This window comes from Pteronotus mesoamericanus, unplaced genomic scaffold, assembly GCF_021234165.1.
Source record: "Pteronotus mesoamericanus isolate MK-2021 breed Mesoamerican mustached bat unplaced genomic scaffold, CSHL_Meso_final scaffold_408, whole genome shotgun sequence".
Lineage (NCBI taxonomy): Eukaryota > Metazoa > Chordata > Mammalia > Chiroptera > Mormoopidae > Pteronotus > Pteronotus mesoamericanus.
This window is the reverse complement of record NW_026555315.1, coordinates 3097568-3118529: the sequence shown is the minus strand read 5'-3', so window position 1 is coordinate 3118529 and position 20962 is coordinate 3097568. Positions and strand designations below refer to the sequence as shown.

Sequence of the window (20962 nt, the reverse complement as noted above, 5' to 3'; positions counted from 1 at the left end):
ACAGCTGGTGTCAGGTCCTCTGCGGATCCAGCGTGTGGTTTCCTCCCCCACCCCCACCCCCACGGCCTCTCCCTGCCCTTCGCAGAGTGCTGCTGGCTTCCCGCTGTCCCTGGGGCAGGGTGGGGGGTCCAGGCACCTCCTTGTGGGAGGCCACAGCTGAGGGGCCCGGGAGTGAGGAGGGGAGACACCCGGCCACCTGGGCCACTGACAGCTCCCCTTCCGCCTGCAGGAGGCGAACCGGCAGCCCTTCTGCTTGTCTTTTTGGCGGGAGGAGAGACGCGTCCCTGGCAGGGTGAGTCTGGCGGAGGTCCAGGCCTCTGCCGGCACCCCTCCTGGCCACTCACGGGGGATGGAGATGTTTGCGGTGCGGCCATCCAAGGCCTGCAGTCTGGTGGGTTGCAGTGGTCTCCCGGGCGGGGTCCCAGCCTGCGCCCGCTGGCCTCTCCCTGGGTGCAGGAAGCTGGCCCAGAGCAGGGCTGGTTGGCCCGCTATCCACGTGGAGGGGCAGCTTCTCTGAGAAGCCAGGCCCCAGCCTGGTGCCCCCTGCGATGGCCGTTATCCCCAATAAAAGCCCTCAGACCGGCCTTCTGCGTGGCCCCTGCCACCTGCTGCCCACTTAAAGTGTGCGGGAGGCATGCCCTGTGAAGTGGCTGGGTTTGGGTGTTTTCCTTCAGTTCTGGTGCTGGGACCCGGCTGTCCTCTGGGTGGCCGGGCGGCGAGGGGGCAGGAGAGGCAGCGTTCTTTTGTTCAACAGCTCTTGGTGGGTGCCGGCAAGGGGCCGGGTAGGTTCCAAGTCCTGGGGGGCTGGGCAGGAGCCCAGGAGAGGGGCAGGCCACGCAGGGCTTCCTGGAGGAAGGGGCACCTAAATAGGGTCTCCGGGCAGGTGATGCCAGTTGCCCCCTGCAGTTTCCGACTGCGCCTGCTTGGTTTGGGAGACCCCGATGCGTCCACACCTGGCCCAGGAGCCCTGGGCTCCGAGGTGGGGAAGGAGGGCTGTGCTAGGAGTATAAGCGGGGGGGAGAGGGGGTGCGGGAAGAGGACCCAGGCTCCGTCTTGCCTCCTGGGAGGGGCTGGGGTGGCGAATAACCAGGTGGGTGAGAGGCCCCGTGTGTTAACCTAGGAAGGGAGCAGCCGGCTTGGAGTGTGGTGCCTTAACCCGGGCCTCCCCCAGCAAACCTCAGGAAGGGCTGCTTTGCTTTCTGCTAAACTATAAAAGAAACCCTTGGCAGGCCTGGGGCCCCTTGGGGGTGAGGTGGGGAAGGTGATCGCTCACTCCTACCTTTGCAGGCCCCGTGCAGGGGCGGAGGTGGGGGGCGGAGCCGTGTCCCCTCCCTGCTGGGTGGCTGCCCCACCCCAGGTCCTGGCCTGGGGAAACACCACTTTGGGGCAGAAGGAGGGATGAGGACTGAGGAGGGACTCGAACGTTTACATCACTCCTAACATTTAAATGACCGAGCCAGGCCCCTGCACACAGCTGCCCCGGAGCCAGCTGCCCGGCTCTGGCCGCCTGCCCCGCCCCCTCCCCTCCCTCTGCATTCTTTTTCTCTGACCCAAGTCTAGGCCCTTCCAGCTGTTCCCCATTCACTCATAGGCACGTCCTCTGACCAAGCTGGCTCCTCCTCTTTTTCGTAACTCTCTCCTTTATTGAGCACCTACTGTGTGCCAGGCAAGGGGCTGGGCACTTTGTCCTCTGGAGCCCGGCGAGGTGGGCAGGCCCCTAGGCTCGCTCAGGTCACGGCTGGCCCGAGGCCACACCCGAAGGCAAACACAGGGCCTCCTGACCCGGTACCTGCATCAGCCACCACTCCCCACTGCGCATGCCCCTGCCTGGCTGTGAGGGAAGTCTCAGCCTACTGGTCAGCATTGGGGGCTGCCTCTGTCCCAGCCCAGTGACCACGTCTGTCAACAGAGCCCAGCTTGCCAGGTGGCTGGGGCTGGCGGGGCAGGCGTAGACTGATGCAGAGGCCCACCCTCTGTTTCCGAGGCCAGATTCGGGGGCCCGGGTGGGAGTTGATGGCAGCCTGGGGCTACGTGGAGCGTGCTGGCTGCCGTCCGGCCTCGCCCGTGCCCACGCTGTGACTTTGGGTGAGTCAGTAGCTTCTCTGCCCTGGCTCCCCATCTGTGACAGGGGGATGAGGGTGAAAGTCGCTCTCTCCAGGTGGCCATGGCAGCTGAATGAGCTGATGCAGTAAACGCCCATGGAACAGGCCCAGGGCATGGTGACACTCACCGAATGCTGACGAGTGGAGATTCAGAGAAGCAGACACTTTTCAGATGAGCAGGACACGCCAGGCGGCGTCCCAGGCCCTTGTGGGGAAGGGGGCTGCCTTCTCTGCTTGGGCTGCTGTAACAAGACGCCTTAGACGGAGAGGCTCAAACACTAGACGTTGAGATCTCACTTCCGGAGGCTGCAGTCCAAGACCAAGGTGCTCGCAGTCGGTGTCTGGCGAGGGCTCGGACACGGCGTGGTCGCGCCGTGTCCTCTCAGGGCAGAGGCGCCCCTTTCATGAGGGCGCCAACCCTTTGGTGAGGGCTGCACCCTCCTGGCCTAAGCCCCTCCCCAAGGCCCTGCCTCCCAGCACCATGGCATCGAGGGGTAGGATTCAACGCAGGGCTAGGAATGTGTGGGTGCCCAAATATTCTGTCTGTAGCAGGGACAACGCCTCGCCCTGCCCTCGGGAGGAGCAGGGAGATGCCAGTGGCAGTGGGGGCTGGCGGGGGGCGGGGGGGGCTCCTGGGTGCCAGCCGGTGGCCCTGTCCGGCCCTGTCCCTGTGGCAGGCGAGTTCTATCATATCTCATCGTGGAGGCCCTGGGCCACTGTGGTAAACAGAGCGAGCCTGGGCCTGGGCCAGGTTTGGGGATCTTATGACCCACACCCCCCCACCACTGGGCCTCCACGCCCGGCATTGTCCAGTGTGTCCTTCAGGCGGGGGACTGACCTGGGAGCTGAGCGTGGCGGCCGAGGCTGGGCGTCGACCTTGACCTTGGGTGGCTCTGCAGAAGGTGAGGGCGGGTGGGGCTGCCGAGCTGGCCGCTCCAAGGCACCTGGCCAGGGCTGTCCCCAGCAGGGTCTGGGCCACGGTTTCATTCTCACAGGACTCTCAGGAGGGTTGGGGGTGGGACCAGGCCCGTGAGCCCCGGAAGCGCGGGGCTCCCTGACTGCCCGTCAGGCCCGCTGGGCCACCAGGCCCCCCCAGCCCTCTGGAGCCAGCACCTCTGAAGTCTACTTTTTACCAGGCTCCAGCACTGATTCTGACGAGCAGTCGAAGCTGAGAACGAACTGGAGTCAGAACTTTAGAGCCACAGGGAACCCAGTGGACAGGGAACCAGGAACGGGTGCGAGGACGTGCAGGGTCCAGGGCCTGCAAGGCGAGGCACCGGCAGCGTGCCTGCCGCACCTGTGTTTACAAACGCAGGTCCTTGTCCACAGCAAGAGGGCTGGAGGGACGTTGCCAAAATGTCGACGGCGGGGTCTGGGGCCAGGCTCTGGGGTGCTTTTCCCGAGGCGTCCTGTGTGTTTTGCAAAATCTCCCCATTGCACGCAAGTTGCTTTTAGTATCAGAAGAGCAGTAGATAATTATTTTTAAAAGCTCATCGTCGAAGAGAAAGACGACACACCCAACCCATCTCCCGTGTCCCTGCTGCCGTTTTCAGCTCTGGGTTGGGGTGCTGAGTGGAGTGAAGGCCGCTGGGAACCCCAGCTGCAGGCCCTGCCGGTGGCTGCATTTTTGGCCACAGAGGAATGTGACCGGAGCCAAGGTCCCTGACCTCAACCTGGGAGGGAGGTAGGCTGGCCCGCCCTGGCCCGCCCTGGCCCGCATTGGCAGGGCCTGCAGTCCTGCCGGGGGTGGGGGTTGCTGAACCAGGTTGTTTCAGGACCAGTGAGAGAAGTGTGGAGCTGGTAACAGGTCTCAAAGTGGCCCTGTGTCCGAGCCGCAGGGACCTTGCAGCCCTGCCCTTCCTGGACTTCACCAGGAGCCTGCTGTCGGCGAGCCTCTGGCTCGGTGGGGCATCGGTGGCGCTTGTGACAATTGCGAGCCCTGCCCCCGCTGCCCCCGCAGCTCTGGGCCGTCTGCAGAGCTTCTCCAACCCTCCCACACCAAGCAGTTGTGCTGAGGACAACTTGGCAAAAATTCTCCATTTTTAGCTGGGAAAGGAAGGACTCCTGTCTGTGGCTTTGTTTCCTACGGGCTCTCTCTCTCTGCCCCCAACGCTTCCCACAGGCTGCCTGGCCGCCGCGCGGCTTCACAAGGCGGGAGGTGGGGACTGGCCGCCTGGGCCTGCGTGGCCGGCAGGCAGGTCGGAGGTTACGGGGCTGAGGTGGGGCGCTGGGCGGTGGGGGCGGGGTGGGCCTCCCAGGGCCTCTGGCGCAGAGGGTTTGGCGTTCACCGGTAGCAGCTCTCGTTTTCTCCTCCCACGGGCCGTAAGCAGAACTGAGGGCTTGTCTGTTCAGGGGACGTGGTCCTGGAGGGGGCAGCTTACCTGTCCACCTGTGGCCCAGCAGGCCGGTGGCCAGCAGGGCCCCGCACTCCCTGCCCCAGAGGCCCTCGCCCTCTTGGGAAGGACAGCAGGCGCCTTACAGGGTGCTGCCTAAGCCGGGTCACCCCCGAGGGTGCTGGGGCCCAGTGCCCACCCTGCTCAGCGGCGGGGGCGGCTCTGTCCGTCGGGAGGTTTTCCCCTGAAACTGGACGAGTGCTGGGAGACTCCAAGAGCAAACCTAGAAAGAGGGAAGAGTCCGTAGGTCACTCCCTGGAAGCCGCGATGGGTCCTGGGAGGTAGAACCGGCACACAGAACCCGTGTTCTGGGGTGTCGTCGGGGCACGAGGGGTCGGGGGCCGTGGGGGGAAAGAGGAGGCTTGGTGGGCGGGGAGTCAGTGAGCGGCGGGCATTCTTGTGGCCGCTGCCGCCGAGTACCGCAAACGGGGCTTAAAGCACAGGCCCGGAGGCCGATGTCGGGGCGTCAGTCGGCAGGACCAGTCCCTGCGGGGGGCTCCGAGGGACAGTCTGTTCCACGTCCCTCTCCTGCCGTCCGGGGCGGCTGTCCGTCCTCAGCAACCCATCCCTCTAGCCTCCGCCTCCGTCTGCAGGTGCCTTCTCCCTGTGTCCGCCCCCTCTGTTCCCTGGAAGGACGCCCATTAGACTTAGCACCCACCTCAAATCCAGGATGGCCTCTGCTTGGGATTCTTAATTTCGTCTGCAAAGACCTATTTCCAGATAAGGTCACATCCTCAGGTTCTGGGGACCAGGACACAGATGTATGTTTTTGAGACCCCTCTTGAATCTACTACAGAGTGTTCGAGGCTTGGGGCGAGTGGGACAGGTCCTGGCTGGGGGGGCGACCAGGCTGGGACGTCCCTGTGGCCTGACTTGGAGGGATCATCGGTCTCCGGGCGGTGTGGCCGCGTCGTTTGTGTGCCTGCCCCCCTGCATCCCTGAGGAGGGTCCGGGTCCCGATGCGGGGGCAGGGGTGCTGTCCCTGTGGCTTGCTCTGGGTGAGTGCGTGAGCGGGGCCCAGAGCCAAACACCCGTCCTTGCTGTAGACAGACTGCTGTTGCCTCCTGCACCTGCCTGACCCCTGGGGCTCGGGAGGGGGTGACATCGCTGGGCCCCCGTTTCCAGAGCTCAGCTTCCCTCAGAGGCAGACTCTCCCCTCATTTCTGTTCGGCTCCTCTGTCCGCTCTGGGCTTGGCCCACGTGGCTCTGGGATCTCAGCTGCAGTGTGGAGACCCCAGACCTCGGGTGGCCCTCAGGGCGGACCCAGCGATCCGCTCCAGCTGAGAGGCCGCGCGGGCTCAGTTTAGGCTCCTAGGTCTTCTCCAGCCTTAGGTGGCATGGGAATTTCCGGCGAGCTTCCTGGCGAGAGCCTTGGAGGCCTCCGACCGGATGAGCCCGCCCTTAGCCCCCACCAGGGCTCTTCGGGACAGTGGGGCGGCCCCTCTGGTGGGGGTGCCGCTGCTCTCGGGGGCCCCTTCTGGAATCCTCTCTGTGTCCAGCTCCGGCTTCTCCCACACAGCAGGCCCAGCTCCGCCTTTTAGATGTCTGTGCACCCCTCCTTTGCCATCCGCCCCGAGCCCTCGAGGACAGAGGCCAGGTCCAGGCCCTCGGGCCGCTGAACCTGAACCGTACGTCCATCATGGTGCATGCAGGGCTTCGTGGCCACCGAGGCTCCGCCCTCTCGCCAGCCCAGCTTGGCCAGTTTTGGGGCCTGCTGTTGTGAGTCTCCACCACTCCTCCCTCCCCACTCCATCCCTCGGGAGGCCTGGGGCCCAGCTGGGCTCCTGGGGGCTGCTCTGGCGGGGGCCTGACCGAAGCCTGAACTCTGCTCCCTGGGGTCACCATCCCCTGTAATTAGACCACAGCGCATACTGGCCAGGGCCGCGCCCACCTGCCGTCCACCCCGAGGCCACAGCACCGAGAGCCTTGTCTGCCCTTCTGGCGTCCCTGGGCAGGGGGCGTGATTGATGGAGGGTGCCACCTGGGCCCCTGGGATTAGGGTTTTTATTCTTTAGGTTTGGGGTTTTTTTTACATTTTTCCAGTGCTTTTCCCGGTCCCCCAGCGGTCAGCGGGGGAAGAAGGCGGGAGGGGTGGCTCCGTCTCCCGGGTGGATGGGGACCCTCTGCCACCCGTGTGTGCGGTCGCTGCGCTGAGAACAGAGCCGCTGACCGCGGGCCTGGCTGGCACCTTCTCCCGGGCCTCCCATCCTGGTCCGCACCCGGCTCAGGGCCTGGGACAGGGGTGGCAGGAAGGCTTGTCTGCAGGGTCTTTTTATGGAAGGAGCGTTGGGGTGGCTGCTAGGGTCCCGGGGGCGCGGCACTCTCAGGGAGAAGCACCTGCGGGGCCTATGGCTTTGGGAAGAGGGGTGTTTGGGGAGCTGTGGATGGTGGGTAGAGGAGGTGGAAAGCTGGCTCGGGAGATGAGTGGGGCCCCCTAGTCGGGGAGGGGCTCCCTAACGTGTGAGACCCTTGGGGCTGGGCCTGCAACGTTTTGAAGTTGGTCACCTCCCAGGGACTGCCATTTATCAGAGAACCTTTGACCCTCAGAGGCCTGGAAGGTCACCTGTCCCCTGCTCTCCTCCAGTGGCACCTCTGCTGCCCCCTCAGCTGCCTCCCACGGAGCCCCGGGCCCCGGCCTGGCTCAGGAAACCCTCCCCTTTTCTCCCCCGCATCTCTGAGCTCTCCCTGTCCGTCCTCCTGTTCTGTTCTTTGCAGAAAAGAGCCAGCAGGGTGGCAGGTGTCGAGAGGATGCCAGGACTGGCCCAAAGCACAGCCCTTCCAAATGTGCTCATGTCCTTGTCACTTTAATTTAGTCAAGAAAAACGGCAGGCCAGCACCTTAGGGTGACCTCAGGGCTGCCTGGAAGGACCCGGTGTCCCCAGACCCGGGACAGGAGTGGGGGGCGGGAGCCAGCGCAGGAGCCATGCTGCCCTGAGAGGTCGCCCTCTGAGGCGCGGGGCTGTCCACGCAGGGGCCCCGGACCTGGGAAGGGGCTTCCTCCCAGCGTTGAGGCACTGGGTGTGCCCCGCGTGCAGACAGACGGGAAGCAGAGGTCGCAGCGTCCCGTGGGGCCTGCTGGAGTCTCACCTGTGAGGCGGCTCCCCGACCCCCCACAGCCTCACCTGAGACCCTTCTCTGGTGTGTGGGGGCCGATCAGGAATTAACCCGCCGTTGGGTAGGGCAACCGGGTAACTCAGGGTCCCAACTGGGGCACCTCCGGGAGCAAGAAGGGTGCGCTGAATGACGACGGTGAGGCAGCCGTGGTGAGCTGGGCCGTCCCGCCTGGGCAGCACGCGGGGGTCCCTTGTCCCAAGTGGATGAGGGGGTGGCTCTGGGGGGGGGTGGCAGGCGGCAAGCAGCAGGAAGAGGCCCTGGGCCCGCCGTGGAGAGCCAGGGTAGGCGGGCGGGCTGACGCGGGCGCACGGGCAGGCTCCTCCCTGCCCGGCCAAGTTCCTCCCCGGGCACCCTTGTCGCCTCGTCAGCGCTGGTGAATCACAGCAGGAAGTGGCTCTGCCATCCCCCGAAGGCCGAGGAAGTTGAATGCAGACCTGCCCTCTATTCTATATTCTGCTGGTGCATTCGTTTTTTCGGGTCGATGTAACAAAGCACCACACATGGGGGTGGGGGGCTTAAAACAGGGGACACCGAGGCTCTCACAGATCCCGAGGCGCAGGGCAGGCTCCTCCTGGGGGCCCCGAGGGAGAGCCTGTTCCAGGCCAGTCTCCCGCTTATGGGGCTCCGGCCTCCATCCTGGGCGACCTTTGGCTGGCGGACGTGTCCCTCTGGCCTCTGCTCCGTCTCCGGTGGTCTACTCCCGCGTGTCATACCCTTTGCCGTCTCTCTGTGGACCCCGTCCTCGGATTTGGGACCCACCCTCCTCCGGGACAGCCTTGTCTCCAGACCCCTACCTTAATTACACCTGCAAAGCCTCTTGTCCCCAAGAAGGTCACTTTTCAGGTTCCAGAGTTAGGACTTAAACATGCCATTTTGGGGGCCATTGTTCGAGCAACGTCCTGCAGATAGCGTAGCGGATTCTGGAAGCTGTTGTAAAGGAGTTGGGCGGGACGTCCCACTCTGCGGGGACGAGGCGGTGTGGCGAGGCTGAGGGAGGGCTGCCTGGGAGCTGGGGCTGGTTCCGCCTGTGTCCTCACTTGTCCAGGGAGAAAGTAACAATGAATTTGGGGAGTGAGATGAGGCCTGGGACCCCAAGGGCCAGCTGCTGGCGGCAGCTGCTCCAGGCTCCCTGCCGAGCGCCGGAGGTCCTGTCCCGAGCGGGGCCGTGGATCACTGGCTCTCTGCTCCCGGCCTGTGCATTCTTTTTAGGCCCGGACACGTCGCTGGTGGGGAAGGGCTGCTGCGCCCTGCAGGCGGTGTGGAGGGCCCCCTGCTTCGGAGAGAGGCGCAGACCCTCCTGCAGCCTGGGGAGGAGGGAGGGGGGCACGTTTCGCTCGGCCCCGCGGGCACGTCAGGTCTGCTCACACTCACGTCGTCCGTCCAGAGCCTGGGTGCCACGGCCAGCGCCAGGGACGAGGCCTGGCCTCCGGAGTGGGGCTGTGATGAGCAGAAGGGACCCTGGGAGGCACCCGAGTCTTCGTGGCCCAGCGCACCGGAGGCCTGGCAAAGACCGCTGCACCTAACAGCCAAAGCAAAAATAGTCATCAAAATAAATGTGTGGGGGGACTCCCCTGGGTCTAGAGACCTCCTGGTGAGTCTCAGGGGCTCTGTTGGCTCCCCCTCCCCATCTCCCGGGGCCACGTGGAAATGAGTCAGCTGGTTCCTTCTTCTCTGGGGCAGGGTGGAAGGGGGGGGATAGGCCAGACCCTTGGTGGGACGGTGCCAGGTGATGGGGCGCCGGCCTCCGCCTGGCTGGGGGGCCCGGAAGCAGGGGCTGTGCACGCGCCGCCCGCACGCCAGGCCTCCTTCAGCCCGTCCCCCGTGCAGGTGAGCCCTCGGCCACCACTCTGGCTCTGGGGGGGCAGCAGACGCGGTCCTGAGGCTGTGTCCAGCCTTGGGAGGGAGGGCTTTGAATTTGAACCGTGAGGCTGGAGCTCTTCATCCCCCTTCCTTTATATGGACTTGGCCACTGTTGTTAAACAATGTTAAACAAACGTGTTTCTCTGCGGGAAGCTCAGGCCGGCTCTGTTTTCTGACTTCCCTGTGCAGGTTCGGCCGGCGGCCACTTTTCAGCCCTTCCTTCTGGACTGTTTTGCTTCCTGAGGGCACCCGCCAGCTCTCCCTTCCCCCCTCTGCATCCTCTTCTCTGTTCGGAGCCTTCCTCTTCCACCTGCCCCCTTGGCACCCCATCCTCTGCTGGGCCCCCGGAGGCCGCCCCTGAGAGGAGGATTCAGGGGCGCAGAGGTCCCTATGGTCCCCGAGAGAATGCGACCGGGAGGGGCACCTTGTACGCTGTTACAGCGCTATGGCCGTGGGCAGCTGGAGCTCCGCCCCGCGGGTGTTCCCCTGGGTGGGAGTGGGACGTTGGCCCTCCGGTTATTGCCCGAGAGCGGTTGCGGGGAGCAGTGTTCCCCCTTCCCCGCTTCCCGTCCGGGGCGCCAGGTGGCCACCTGGAGGGGCTGTGGGTGTGATGGACACAGGTAAGGCGTGTACAGTCTTGACCGCCTGTGTGTGGGCGGTGACCACTTGCACACACATGCATGCACACATGGGGTGCACACATGCACGCGGTAATTACACCAACAGCTGTAAAAATTGCTGCTCAGTCATCACCTGGTTGCTCTTCTGTCTTCCCTGTTCAAAAGCCGGCCCCGCTCTGCCCGCGCTGCTGCCCCGTGCCCGCCCCGCGCAGCCCCAGGGCCTGGGCCAGACCCCTGCGCACAGGCGCACAGGCGAGAGAGAGCAGGGGGCTGCATCCCCTTGACCCCGGGGGCGGGGTGGTCCTGTGGCTGTCTCCTGCTGGCTCAGGGCAGGGGGCCTGGCGCCATTCCTCTGGGTTCGCTGGGCCCCTCACGCTGACTCCTGAGTGGCCACTGCTTCTTCAGGGCCAGACCCTGCTCCGCTGCTGCCTGGAAGAGACTCAGTTTGACCAGGACTCCTGGACCCTGAGCCAGAGCTGGACCCTGTGCTGTGCGGCGGCCTCACCGCCCTCCCTCTTGGGAGCCGCAAGTGGGTTTGCTCTGACCTCGTTGCTCCTAGCATTTCATTTCTGACATTTGTCCCTGACTGGAGCAGGGCTCTGTGGCTTGCCCGGTGTCCCCTCCCCAGGCCCCTGCATGCACCAGGAAGTGTTCTGGGAGTGGGGAGAGGTTTGCTGGCCGCCTGCGGTCAGAGCAGGACCTTCACAATGGCCCCTTGTGTGCAGGCACATTCCTCCTTAAACAGGCCCAGATCCAGCTGCTCCTGCTTCGACCCCGCGGGTGGGCGGGGCCTCCGAGGTTTGCACATGGGGCGGGGCGGGGTCTCTGCTGCAGCTGAGGTTTGACGGACAGGAGAGGGCTAGGCTTTGGGGCGGGATCTGCGGGCAGGCACAGGTATGCACAGCCAGGTTGGTTTAGTCACGTAGCAGGTCCAGAAAAGGCAGGAGCATCTCCTGGAGGAAAACACCCCCGGGATGCCACCCAGAGGCGTTTTCAGTGAGCGTGCGTGCGCCCTGCACGTGTGTGCGAGGAAGCCACGACCTCTGCCCGCGTCCGCCTTGTGCTCTCCTGTTTTACTGCACAGTCTCAGCATCGCTCATGTTCAAAACCTTGGTCTCCGTGCCTGCGTGGGACCTCGGCATGCAGGTTCAGGAAGTCAGTGTAAACCTGAATTGTTTCCAGTGTTTGCTGTTTTAACACTGATAACGTCCAATAAATCTTTCTGCTCTTCTGATTATCTCCTTGGGATAAATGCCCAGCCAGGGCCCAAGTGCGTGAATGTCCCCGGGCTCTTGGTGCAGGCTGGGGAGGGCTTCGGGGAGCAGGCGAGGTTTGTGCCTGGCTTTGGGGGCAGAAGGAGCATCTGTGTTTCAGAAAGGGGGTGGCAGAGGGGGCGCACCCACCCTGTGGGGGAAGCAGTATCACTCCCTCCCAGGGGCCCCGGATCTATTCGTCTTGGGTCTGGGAGTCCACTCTGTCCTGTCCCCCTGGGCTCTCTGGCCTGCCCTCCGGCTGCAATAACATCCTTAAGGCCGAAGGGGTGGCAGCTGGTGCTGCTCCCCAGCGCGGTCATGGAGCGTCTCAAATACACACAGTGACAAGCTCATGAACACCCGCTGGCTTCCGTGGCGCGTGTGGACACCGCTTGGCTGCCTCTGCCTCTGCAGGGACGGGGAGGGCGAGGGACGTGAGTCAGTTACCCCGGGTATCCCCCGTGGGGGCGGGACAGGGTGTGTGCGCGCGTCTGAGTGCCATCTGAGTTGTGTTTCTAGAACTCTGATCTCTGATCGGGGAGGAGACGCTGGGGGACTCTGTCCTGCCAGCTTTGTGACAGGCTGTCTCCTGATTTGTCCCAGCTGGGTGCTTCTGGTGTCATGACACCCTCGGTGGAGAGGCAGCTGTGCACGGGCGGCCTCGGCCGAGCCTGCCGTCACAACGATCTGTCCGCCCCCAAACGCTGCGGTGTGAGTTCAGGCAGCACCAGGCGCCTGGCGACCTCTCTGTCCACCTGGGGTTTTGTGAATCCAGCAAAGGGAAGAGGAGGCAGCTCTTCCTCCTCTGTATCCTTCGAAGACACAGCAGTTCTGGAGTCGCTCGGCCGCATGCCCGTTGGCCTACCTGCTGAGTCTGGTTGGGACTGGACAGGGCCAGGGTGCAGCGCGAGGTGGCCACGGAGGTGGGGGGGCGGTCCTGACAGTCACAGCCCGGAGGCTTCGTCCTTCTGATGGTCCTCGTGTTCGTTTCCTGGGGCCGCCGCAACAAATCAGCACGTGCTGCGTGGCTTCCACGACAGAACTTGATTCTGCCCCAGCTCTGGAGGCCAAGAGTCCAAAATGAAAGTGTCGGCGGCGCATTGCCCTCCAAACACTTGAGGGGCGCGTCCTTGTGGGCCCCTCCCCGCCCGGTGGCCCCGGCGCCTGGCCTTGTGGCTGCATCCCGTCTCCGCCTCCGTCCCCATCTGGCCTGTCTTTTGTGTCTCTGTCTCATATCTCCTCTCTGTTCTCTTATGACGACACGTGGGATTTTCAGCCCATCCTGAGTCCTTCCCGTTAATCCATCTGTGAAGACACTGTTTCCAAATAAGGTCCCGTTCATAGGTCCTGGGGGTTAGGACTGCGATGTGTCTTTTGGGGGACACTGTTCAACCCACCGTAGACTTAGAGGAAAGGGGAGCTTCTCGGGCTGAAAAGGGAGTGAAGACCTGGTGCCTCCCTGCTCTGGGGCTCCCCAGGGCTCGGTGCCTGCAGTCACACCCCTGCAACCGGTTTTTAAGTCACGCGGAAACTCTGGATGCCCATGAGGGGACAGAGAGCGGGGTCGTGGCCTGAGACAGGCGAGGACATCAGGCTGTGTCCCCAGGGGCCCCTGAAACACCCCTGAGGCCCTGTCATGGCCTGGATGGCATGGGGAGGGGGCAGTGTGAACTTCGGGGCCCAGGGGAGGCTTGGAGGGGACTCAGAGGAGGTGGCGTGCTTGTTTCAGGGACGGTACAAGCCATCAAGGGCGACCCAAGCAACCCGGGCACTTGCTGAGCAGCCGCTGTCCCAGCGGTGGGAACACAGTGCTCGTGGGGAGGGATAGTGTTGGACGGTACGCACCAGGTGTATAATATAGCTGGACAGTAAGCGCCAGGTGACACAGGCCAGGAGCGACCTGCGCTGCGGAGGAACACAGCGCAGCGGAAGGAGGGGCGGGGGTGGCGCGTGCGGCCGGGCACACGCACGGGGCAGTGCACCCGGGCCAGGCGCCGTGTCCCCAGGCAGGGCAGGTCCCAGGTCATGGCCACCGCCGGACCGAGGTGCCCGAGTCCGGCAGGGCTTTGCCTTGGTGCCGTGACTTAAATCCTGGTCCAGGGTCTTGTTACTGTTCTCCTGGGCGAACCTGGGAAAGCCTCTCCCCCACCCACTTTCTGTTCTTCATCTCATCCCCAAAGAGCCAACACCAAGGACATGCCTGTCCTTGGAGGTGCCCGTGCAGGGGTGGGGAGTCCCTCCTCCAGGGAGCCCACGGACAGACAGGAGCTGCCCTTCGGGGGCGTTTGGATGGTGCTCTCGGGGGAGGGGCAGACCGGCTGCTGGGAGGTCGGGGTGCGCAGCCCTGGGCTCTGTGTCCAGCCCGGCAGGCGCCCAGCCGCTCCTGGGGGCGCTCGGGCTTCTTCGGCGGGGCTGGTGGAGCTTTGGTCACGGCAGCACCTAGAGTGGGAGGCGGTGTACGGACCCCCCGGGTGGGTGTCCAGTTCTCTTGACGCTGGACACTCTGGCCACAGTGGGCCACACGCCTGGGAGGCAGCAGGTGTGTACCCGAGACGGGTGCGCGGTGACGTGCCGGCGCCCCAACCCCCCACGGTTCCTCCGAGGCCGTTTGCAGTCCCTGCTGGGCCTCTCAGATGCCTGGGCTTTGCAACCCAGGATCTGGTCCCTGCGTCCACCGAGAAGGAGGTGTGCCCAGGACCTAATTAGAGGGCCTCCCAGGGGTGCCGCATCCAGGGAGTGGGAGCTCAGGTGGCAGGTATCTGGGGTGGGGCCCCCTGCGCATCCTCCCCCGGCCAGCCTTAGGTTCGCACGCCCCCCTGGCCACCTGCCCACCCAGCCCCCAACCAGGCGTCTTCTGAAGGAAGTGCTGTCTGCTGGGAGGACTTGAGGGCTGAGCTGGAATTCGGAGAAAAGGCGCGGGGAGGGAGGGGCTGCTAAGAATGGCCCTGGAGAGCGGCTGTTGGGGGCTGGGGACCCGCTGCAGGTTGGGTGGGGAGGGAGCAGTGGGGTGCCCTGACGCTCTGGGCTCTGGTTGGAGGCGAGGAGAGGGGCTGGGGATACCGCGGTGGCTGCGGGCCGGCCTGCGGGAAGGAGCTGGTGAGTGTCCCTGCCACGTGGGCCCCTTCCTGCTCTGGTCTTGATGACTGGGAGCAGCTGGTTCTCGTTTGCAGTGCGAGGGCTGTGAGGATGGCGACTTCTTAGGCACCGTCCCCGCCCCCTCAGGGGGCAGATCCTGGCAGCGGGGTGGGAGTCAGGTGGTCGGGAGCAGCTCTCAGCTGGGCGGGGGCTGCGGTGGACCACGCCGGGGGGCTGCGATTCCGCCGGAAGCTGGGCAACCACATGCTGAGAACCCTGGGTCTTGCAGTCAGACAGACGCCTCTTCTGCCCCGCCCCCCACTGTCCCTGCTGCTGGGCACATTGCTTAAGCCCTGGGGCCTCGGTTTCCCCATCTGTCCGAGGCGACAGTAGCCTTACTGACAGGCAGCACAAGGTTACAGTGAGTGGTCCGTGTGACGTGCACAGTGAGCCTGGTCCCTACGTACTCGACGTGGTCAGTGTCGGCTCTTCACGCTGTTACGGACACGACAGTGTCATTCCCATGGTGACCCTCGTTGGTGACAGTTGTGCTGCTGTGACTGGGGACGTGCCCCACCCCCCACCCTGCTGCTGCTGGTGGTGTCTCGTAGGGGAGGTGAGGAGGGAGAAGGGACAAGACAGCAGTCAGAGGCTCCCCTGGAGCCCAGCGTCTGGATGGGAAGTGTGGCTGGGTCCCCGCTGTAGCCATGGCAGGAAAAGAGAGGCCGCCGTCCTCCGGGCTCCAGCCTTTTTTCTCTCCCCTGAACACGGCATTGCTGGTGCCTCTGGGTCCCCTGGTGGAGGGGGGCCGTCCTCTTGCCTTTGTGAGAGGTGAGGGGTGCAAGAGCCCACCCCGGGCTCCTGGCTGCAGCGTTCTCGCTGGCTACCTTGTGACGTTCCCGTGCGCAGGAGGCCTCCGGACGCTCCGAAGCCGCCCGCTCATCACGCCTTCCTCTGTCTTTCAGCCTTGAAGAGGTCCTTTGAGGTCGAGGAGGTCGAGACGCCCAACTCCACGCCGCCCCGGAGGGTCCAGACCCCCCTCCTCCGGGCCACTGTGGCCAGCTCCACCCAGAAATTCCAGGACCTGGGCGTGAAGAACTCAGAACCCGCCGCCCGCTATGTAGACTCCCTCAGCCAGCGATCCCCCAAGGCGGCCCTGCGGAGGGTCGAGCTGTCGGGCCCCAAGACCGAGCCCGTGTCCCGGCGCACCGAGCTATCCATCGACATCTCGTCCAAGCAGGTGGAGAACGCCGGCGCCGCCGGGCCGTCCCGGTTCGGGCTCAAGCGGGCCGAAGCGCTGGGCCACAAGACGCCGGAGCCCACCCCGCGGAGGACGGAGATCACCATAGTCAAGCCCCAGGAGCCAGCCCACCGGAGGATGGAGGCCCCCGCCTCCAAGGTCCCCGAGGTGCCCACCGCCCCCACCGCTGATGCTGCCCCCAAGAGGGTGGAGATCCAGGTGCCCAAGCCGGCCGAGGTGCCCGCCTCCCCTGTCCCAGCCCAGACCCTGGAGAATTCAGAGCCCACCCCGATGTCTCAGCTGCAGAGCAGGCTGGAGCCCAAGCCCCAGCCCCCCTTGGCCGAGGCCCCGCCCAGGAGACAGGAGGGTGAGTAGCAAAGGGCCAGCGTGCCGATGGGGGTGGCAGTTGGGGGCGGCAGCTGATTTGCCGTGGAATCCTGGAGAAGGAAGCTTGGGGTCGGCGGTGGGGGGGCGCTGTGCTTTTGCAAAGACCTGGAATACAGGGGTGAGTGATCAAAGGCTCAGGGGAGCGGACTCGGTTCTTTCTGTCCATGGAGGACGGACCAGGTGCAGCAAGCTGGACTTGAGTTAGACTTTGGAAAGAACCTCCAGGTTTTCAGGGGCCCCCTTTTGTAGGCCGTGCTGTGGAAGCTGCGCTGTGTGAGCCCAGGACAGTGGGGGCTGGGAGCCTGGACAAGAAAGGAAGAGGGCGTGTGATCCAAGAATGGGCTCTTGCGTTCTCAGGGTCCTCGGGCCCAGGGAGGCGTGGCAGGCAGCCCTGCGAATACCTGGCAGGGGCTGAGGCCCGGGGTGGAGCGGGGGCTTCATGCCCTCCCAGGGTTTTGCGCTGGAGGGTCTCCCACCTCCTCCCCCAGAGGCGAGGGGCCCACGAGAACGCCTAACCTCCGCGCCCTGAGACCCTCTGCGTCGCGGGGCAAGGCCCCTGGCCCAGGGGTCCCCACGATGCCTGCCCACAGCGATGTTTGGGGCTGCTCTTCTGGTGAGGGGGGGACGGAAGCCAGAGGCTTGGGTACTGTCCCTGGAGCACCGCAGCCTGGACTTGGCTCGCTTGGGGGGCTTCCGGGGTGGCCGTGCCGATCCCTGCGGGCCCTGGGACTGGCTCTGTGCCGGTGCCGGCTGGGTTGCAGGCTCCACGGAGCCGGGTCGGGTCTGGTCTCAGGCCTCGGACTCAGTAAATGTTCACGGGGTGTTTTTTGGATGGGACAGACAGAACATTCTGGGGTTTTGACTTACTTTTGCAAAGTCATTTTTAATTACGGTTACACTACATGGAACACAAAATCGGCCCTTTTACCCACGTGTACGCGCACAGCTCCGTGGCGCTGGGGGCCTTCGCGTTGTTGTGCGGCTGTCACCCCATCGTCTCCAGAACTTCTCCGTCGCCCCAAGTGGAAGCCGGAGCTCGCTATACACCCGGGTCCCTTCTTGCTCCCCCACGCCCGGCACCCACCACCTACTTCATGTCTCTGAATCTGACCGCTGTTGGCCCCGTACATCCGTGGAAGCGTACAGTACGTGTCCTTTTGTGTCTGGCTGGTTCCTGAGCACAGTGCGCTCGGGTCCGCCCACGTCGCTGCAGCTGTCTGGGTTCCCTTCCTGTTCGGGGCTGGTATTCCGTCGTGTGGGGCACCACGTTGTGTTTATCTGTCTTCCGTTCAGGGACATCGGGCCGCTTCTGCCCCTTGGTGCTGTGGCTAGTGCTGCTGTGACCACGGGCGCGCACATGTCTCTTCAAGTCCTTGCTTTCAAATCCTTCTGTTATTTGATCTTATTTTTTGACAAAGACTTTTCCAATGGTCGGTGGACTTGGGGACTGGAGGGCACTTGGCTTGCGATGGGGTGGGGGTGTTGGGCGACCTACTGTGTTCTGTTCAAGTGAATGTTTATTTGGAGGAGGTCGCGGCAAGGGGTAGGGAGGGCCGAGACTCTGCATTTCCTACGGCGCTGGGAACCCCGAGCGGCCTGGACCACAGGGCCTTGGAGGTCCCTTCCGGCCCTGGTTCTGTGTGACTCTGCTTTCGCTCCCTTCTCTCTAAACTTGACCCTGCAGAGCCACTCCCTGGTGCACTGAGTGGACGAAGGCACAGCCAGTGTTTGGGGAGTGGCCGGCGACCGTTTCCTCCCGGTCTTCTGTTGGTCAAGGGCCTTTGGCACTGGACCCGTCCCCCTCCTGGGGGTGAGGTGTTCACACTCAGCCCAGTCAAACAGGATGTGGTTGGGAGATGGTCATCGCTGGCTGTCCCGGCCGTGATGACAGCTGGTGCTCGTTGTGCCAGGAGGTGGTCCTGGCTCTGGGGGATGGGCAGGGGGTGTCTGCCCTGGGTCACCGGCCTGCCCTGGCTCAGTGGGGGGCGGTGGGGGGGACTACGGGAGCAGGATGGCGGTGGTGGGACCGGCAACAGTGTGGGGAGGCTTTCCGGGAGAGGGGCCCCTGCCCCCGAGGTTTGGGGGGTCTGACCAGGCAAGAGGCGGGAGAGAAGCATTCCCAGCCAGGGCCGCGGTCCAGAGGTGTTGGGGAGCCTGAACCCAAGGGAGCCGTGGAACTTCTCCGCAGAAAAGAATGCAAATGTCTGAGCGGGTGTGAGGGCAGTTGGCAGCATCCCAGACCCTGTTGCCCCTCTGGGCGTGGCCCGTGAGGATGGGAGTCACGTGGAGGGGCCCCAGGCCAGCGCGGCTGTCCTCCAGCCCTCGCCCCTGGGCACCAGCTGGGGGGTGGGGGATGTGCTCTTCGTGTTTATACACACACGTGCCTGTACCCCAACCCCGTGTCTTAGCGGCTGTGTGGGGCGGGGCCCTCTGAGACCAGTGCCCACCTGTTGAGAACCTTAGAACCTTTAGGCTGAACGGAAGCAGTGGGACTGGGCGGAGGGGGCGGGGTTTGGACAGACACTGTGAAGAGGAAGAAGCTCCGTGGAGGAGGCGGGGCTTGGATGCATGACTCACTTCGGGAGGCTCCTTCCTCCTCCAGGAGTGGGCGAGGCCCTCTGAGGGCCGGACTGGGGCCTAGACCCACCTTGGCGTCCTGTCTGAGGTTGTGGGCAGGTCGGTGTGGGGGGCAGGCTTTCCTGGTGGGGGGCGCTCCTGGAATCCGTTGCCGTGGCTCCTGGGGGCCCAGGCCTGCGTTCCTGCCCAGCCTCTGCTCTGTCTGCGTCTGCCTTTCTCCTTTCTCCGCCGCCTCTGGTGCTGGTCTGCGCAGCCCCTGCAGAGGCACATCCTGTCCTCCCCCAGCCCCGCTTCTGGCCCATCTCTCCTGCAGGCCTGGCATCCCTATCGCCTTCCCCCCTGCCTTTAGGGGGTGGGCAGAGAGCTCTGGGAGCCCCCCACCCTGAAGGCCCACGCTGACTGCCCTTCCCGGCACACTACCCCTTGCACAGCTGGCCCTGCAGGGGCAAAGGTTCGGAGCAGAGGAGCTCTGTGCCCTCTGGCCAGACTCTCCGCCCTCTGCCTCTGCCTCCAGGAAGCCTTCCAGACTGGCTGCAGGTGCAGGACCAGGTGTCCTGGGACCCCAAATGAGTTGCTCCCCGACTGACGCCCCTAAACGCAGCGCTGATGGAATTCCCGCCCGCTCTGACCCTTCGCTGGCGCGCTCAGCCCGGGCCTCCGCGGGCCTTCGCCCCCCTGCCCAGCTGCCATCGCCTGCTCCTGAGCCCCTCCCGCCGCAGTCCCCCCGCGCCTCCCACAGGCCCCTCTCCTCACAGCTGTTCTGCTCTGACCTTCTGACCCCTGACTTTGCTCTTCTTCACGTCACTCACTGCTCTTTGAACTCCTCTGCATCCCTCCAAGCCCAGCTCCGATGGCACCTCTTCCATGCAGCCCTCCCACTAGCTGGAAGTAGCCTCCCTCCCCCCGACTCCTGGCCTTTTCCCTCCTGCTCATGTATGATATCTCGTGTTTAGCTTGGAATATAAACTATTCGTATGTGAACCTTCTTTCCTTTGCTGGAATTCTTAATGTAAAAAAGTAGCTCTTCGTAGTATCTTTAAATTCAGAAAATACAGAAATTAGAAAGAAACTAAGATTCACCTGTAACCCAGCTATATCTACTTTTTTTTTTTTTTTTTTTTTTAATATCCACTCTTAATGTTTGCTATATTTTCTTCCAAATTCCCTCTCTGCCCCCCACTGGATTCTAGGTTACTTGAGGGTCGGGCTGTTGTCTTTGTTTTTTGTTTTGGGGGTTTTTGTTTCTTTGTTTTTAGAGAGAGGAAGAGAGGGAGAGAAACATCAGTGTGCGATAGATACATTGATAGGTTGCCTCTCACGCTCCCCCAGCCGGGGACCTGGCCCACAACCCAGGCCCGTACCCAGGCTGGGCATTGAACCAACAACCTTTCAGTTCTCAGGCTGGCGCTCAGTCCATGAGCCACACCAGCCAGGCCTGTTTTCTGTTTGTAAGGATCCCGTAACATACCGAGGAAGTGGGACACAGCAGGTGCGCAGGAAACAGTGTTGGAGGAGCGCAACGAGGTGGCCTTTGTCGCTCCCGCAGGCTGATGCAGGGACCCCAGGGGACCCTCCAGGGACCAGGCAGATACTTCTCTGGTCAAATAAGGACCCACAGCGCTGACCCTCTCCACTCTGGCACGTTGGGTTCTGGGTTCCTGAGGCTGCGGCCCCCTCCCTGCACCTGACTCCCTCCTCGTTTTCCTGTCCTCCTCCCGGGTCATCTCTGCTCCTCCCTCAGCCTCTGGGCAGGAGCAGCCTTGCCTCCTCTCCCAGGTCCCCGCCCTCCCCCTGCCTCTGCCTGGGTGGCTCTGGATGGGCCAGGCTGTGGAACCCCGCCGCTGGCTCCGCCTCACCCTGGGAGCCGCTCCTCTGGCCAAATGCTGACACCCGCCAAGCTTCCCGAGGTGGCCTTATAAGGCGGGCGCTGGCCACTCACTCACAGGCCTGGTTCTCTGCTGTTGCCGGGTGCTCATAGGAGGCCCTGGGGAGGGGGGCAGGGTGCCAGGGCCTGGTGGCGAGTGGGTGTCCCCGACCGGAGCCCAGCTGAGGCATCGGGGGGTGTCCTGACTCAGTTTCTCTACCTGTCAAATGAGGGAAGGGCTGGCCCTGCTGGCCCAAGGCGGCCTGAGCTTTCCAGGTGCCCATTCCCTGGTGGCACCAGGAGCCACCTGTGATGGGGCATGAGATTGAGGTGGGGCGACTGAGCGAGTGTCTTGATAGGTTTTCTCTCTGACTAAAGCCATCTAGAAATGTCCTTGGTCACAGGGAAGGGGCCTCCTTATCTGAGCTGTCCTGAGGCCCATTCACACCTAGGTCGGCCTCCCACTGCCGGAAGGAG

At 64.0% G+C, this 20962-nt stretch overlaps 1 protein-coding gene across 1 annotated transcript in view; it reads left to right on the top strand.

Moving 5' to 3' along the window:
• The window catches only part of SEPTIN9 (septin 9), an 81178-nt gene that overhangs the window by 6008 nt on the left and 54208 nt on the right, over positions 1 to 20962 (top strand). The window contains exon 2 of the mRNA XM_054593137.1: positions 15383 to 16024. Within this exon, the coding sequence (XP_054449112.1) occupies positions 15383 to 16024 (642 nt within the window). The remainder of the gene's footprint in view (positions 1 to 15382; positions 16025 to 20962) is intronic.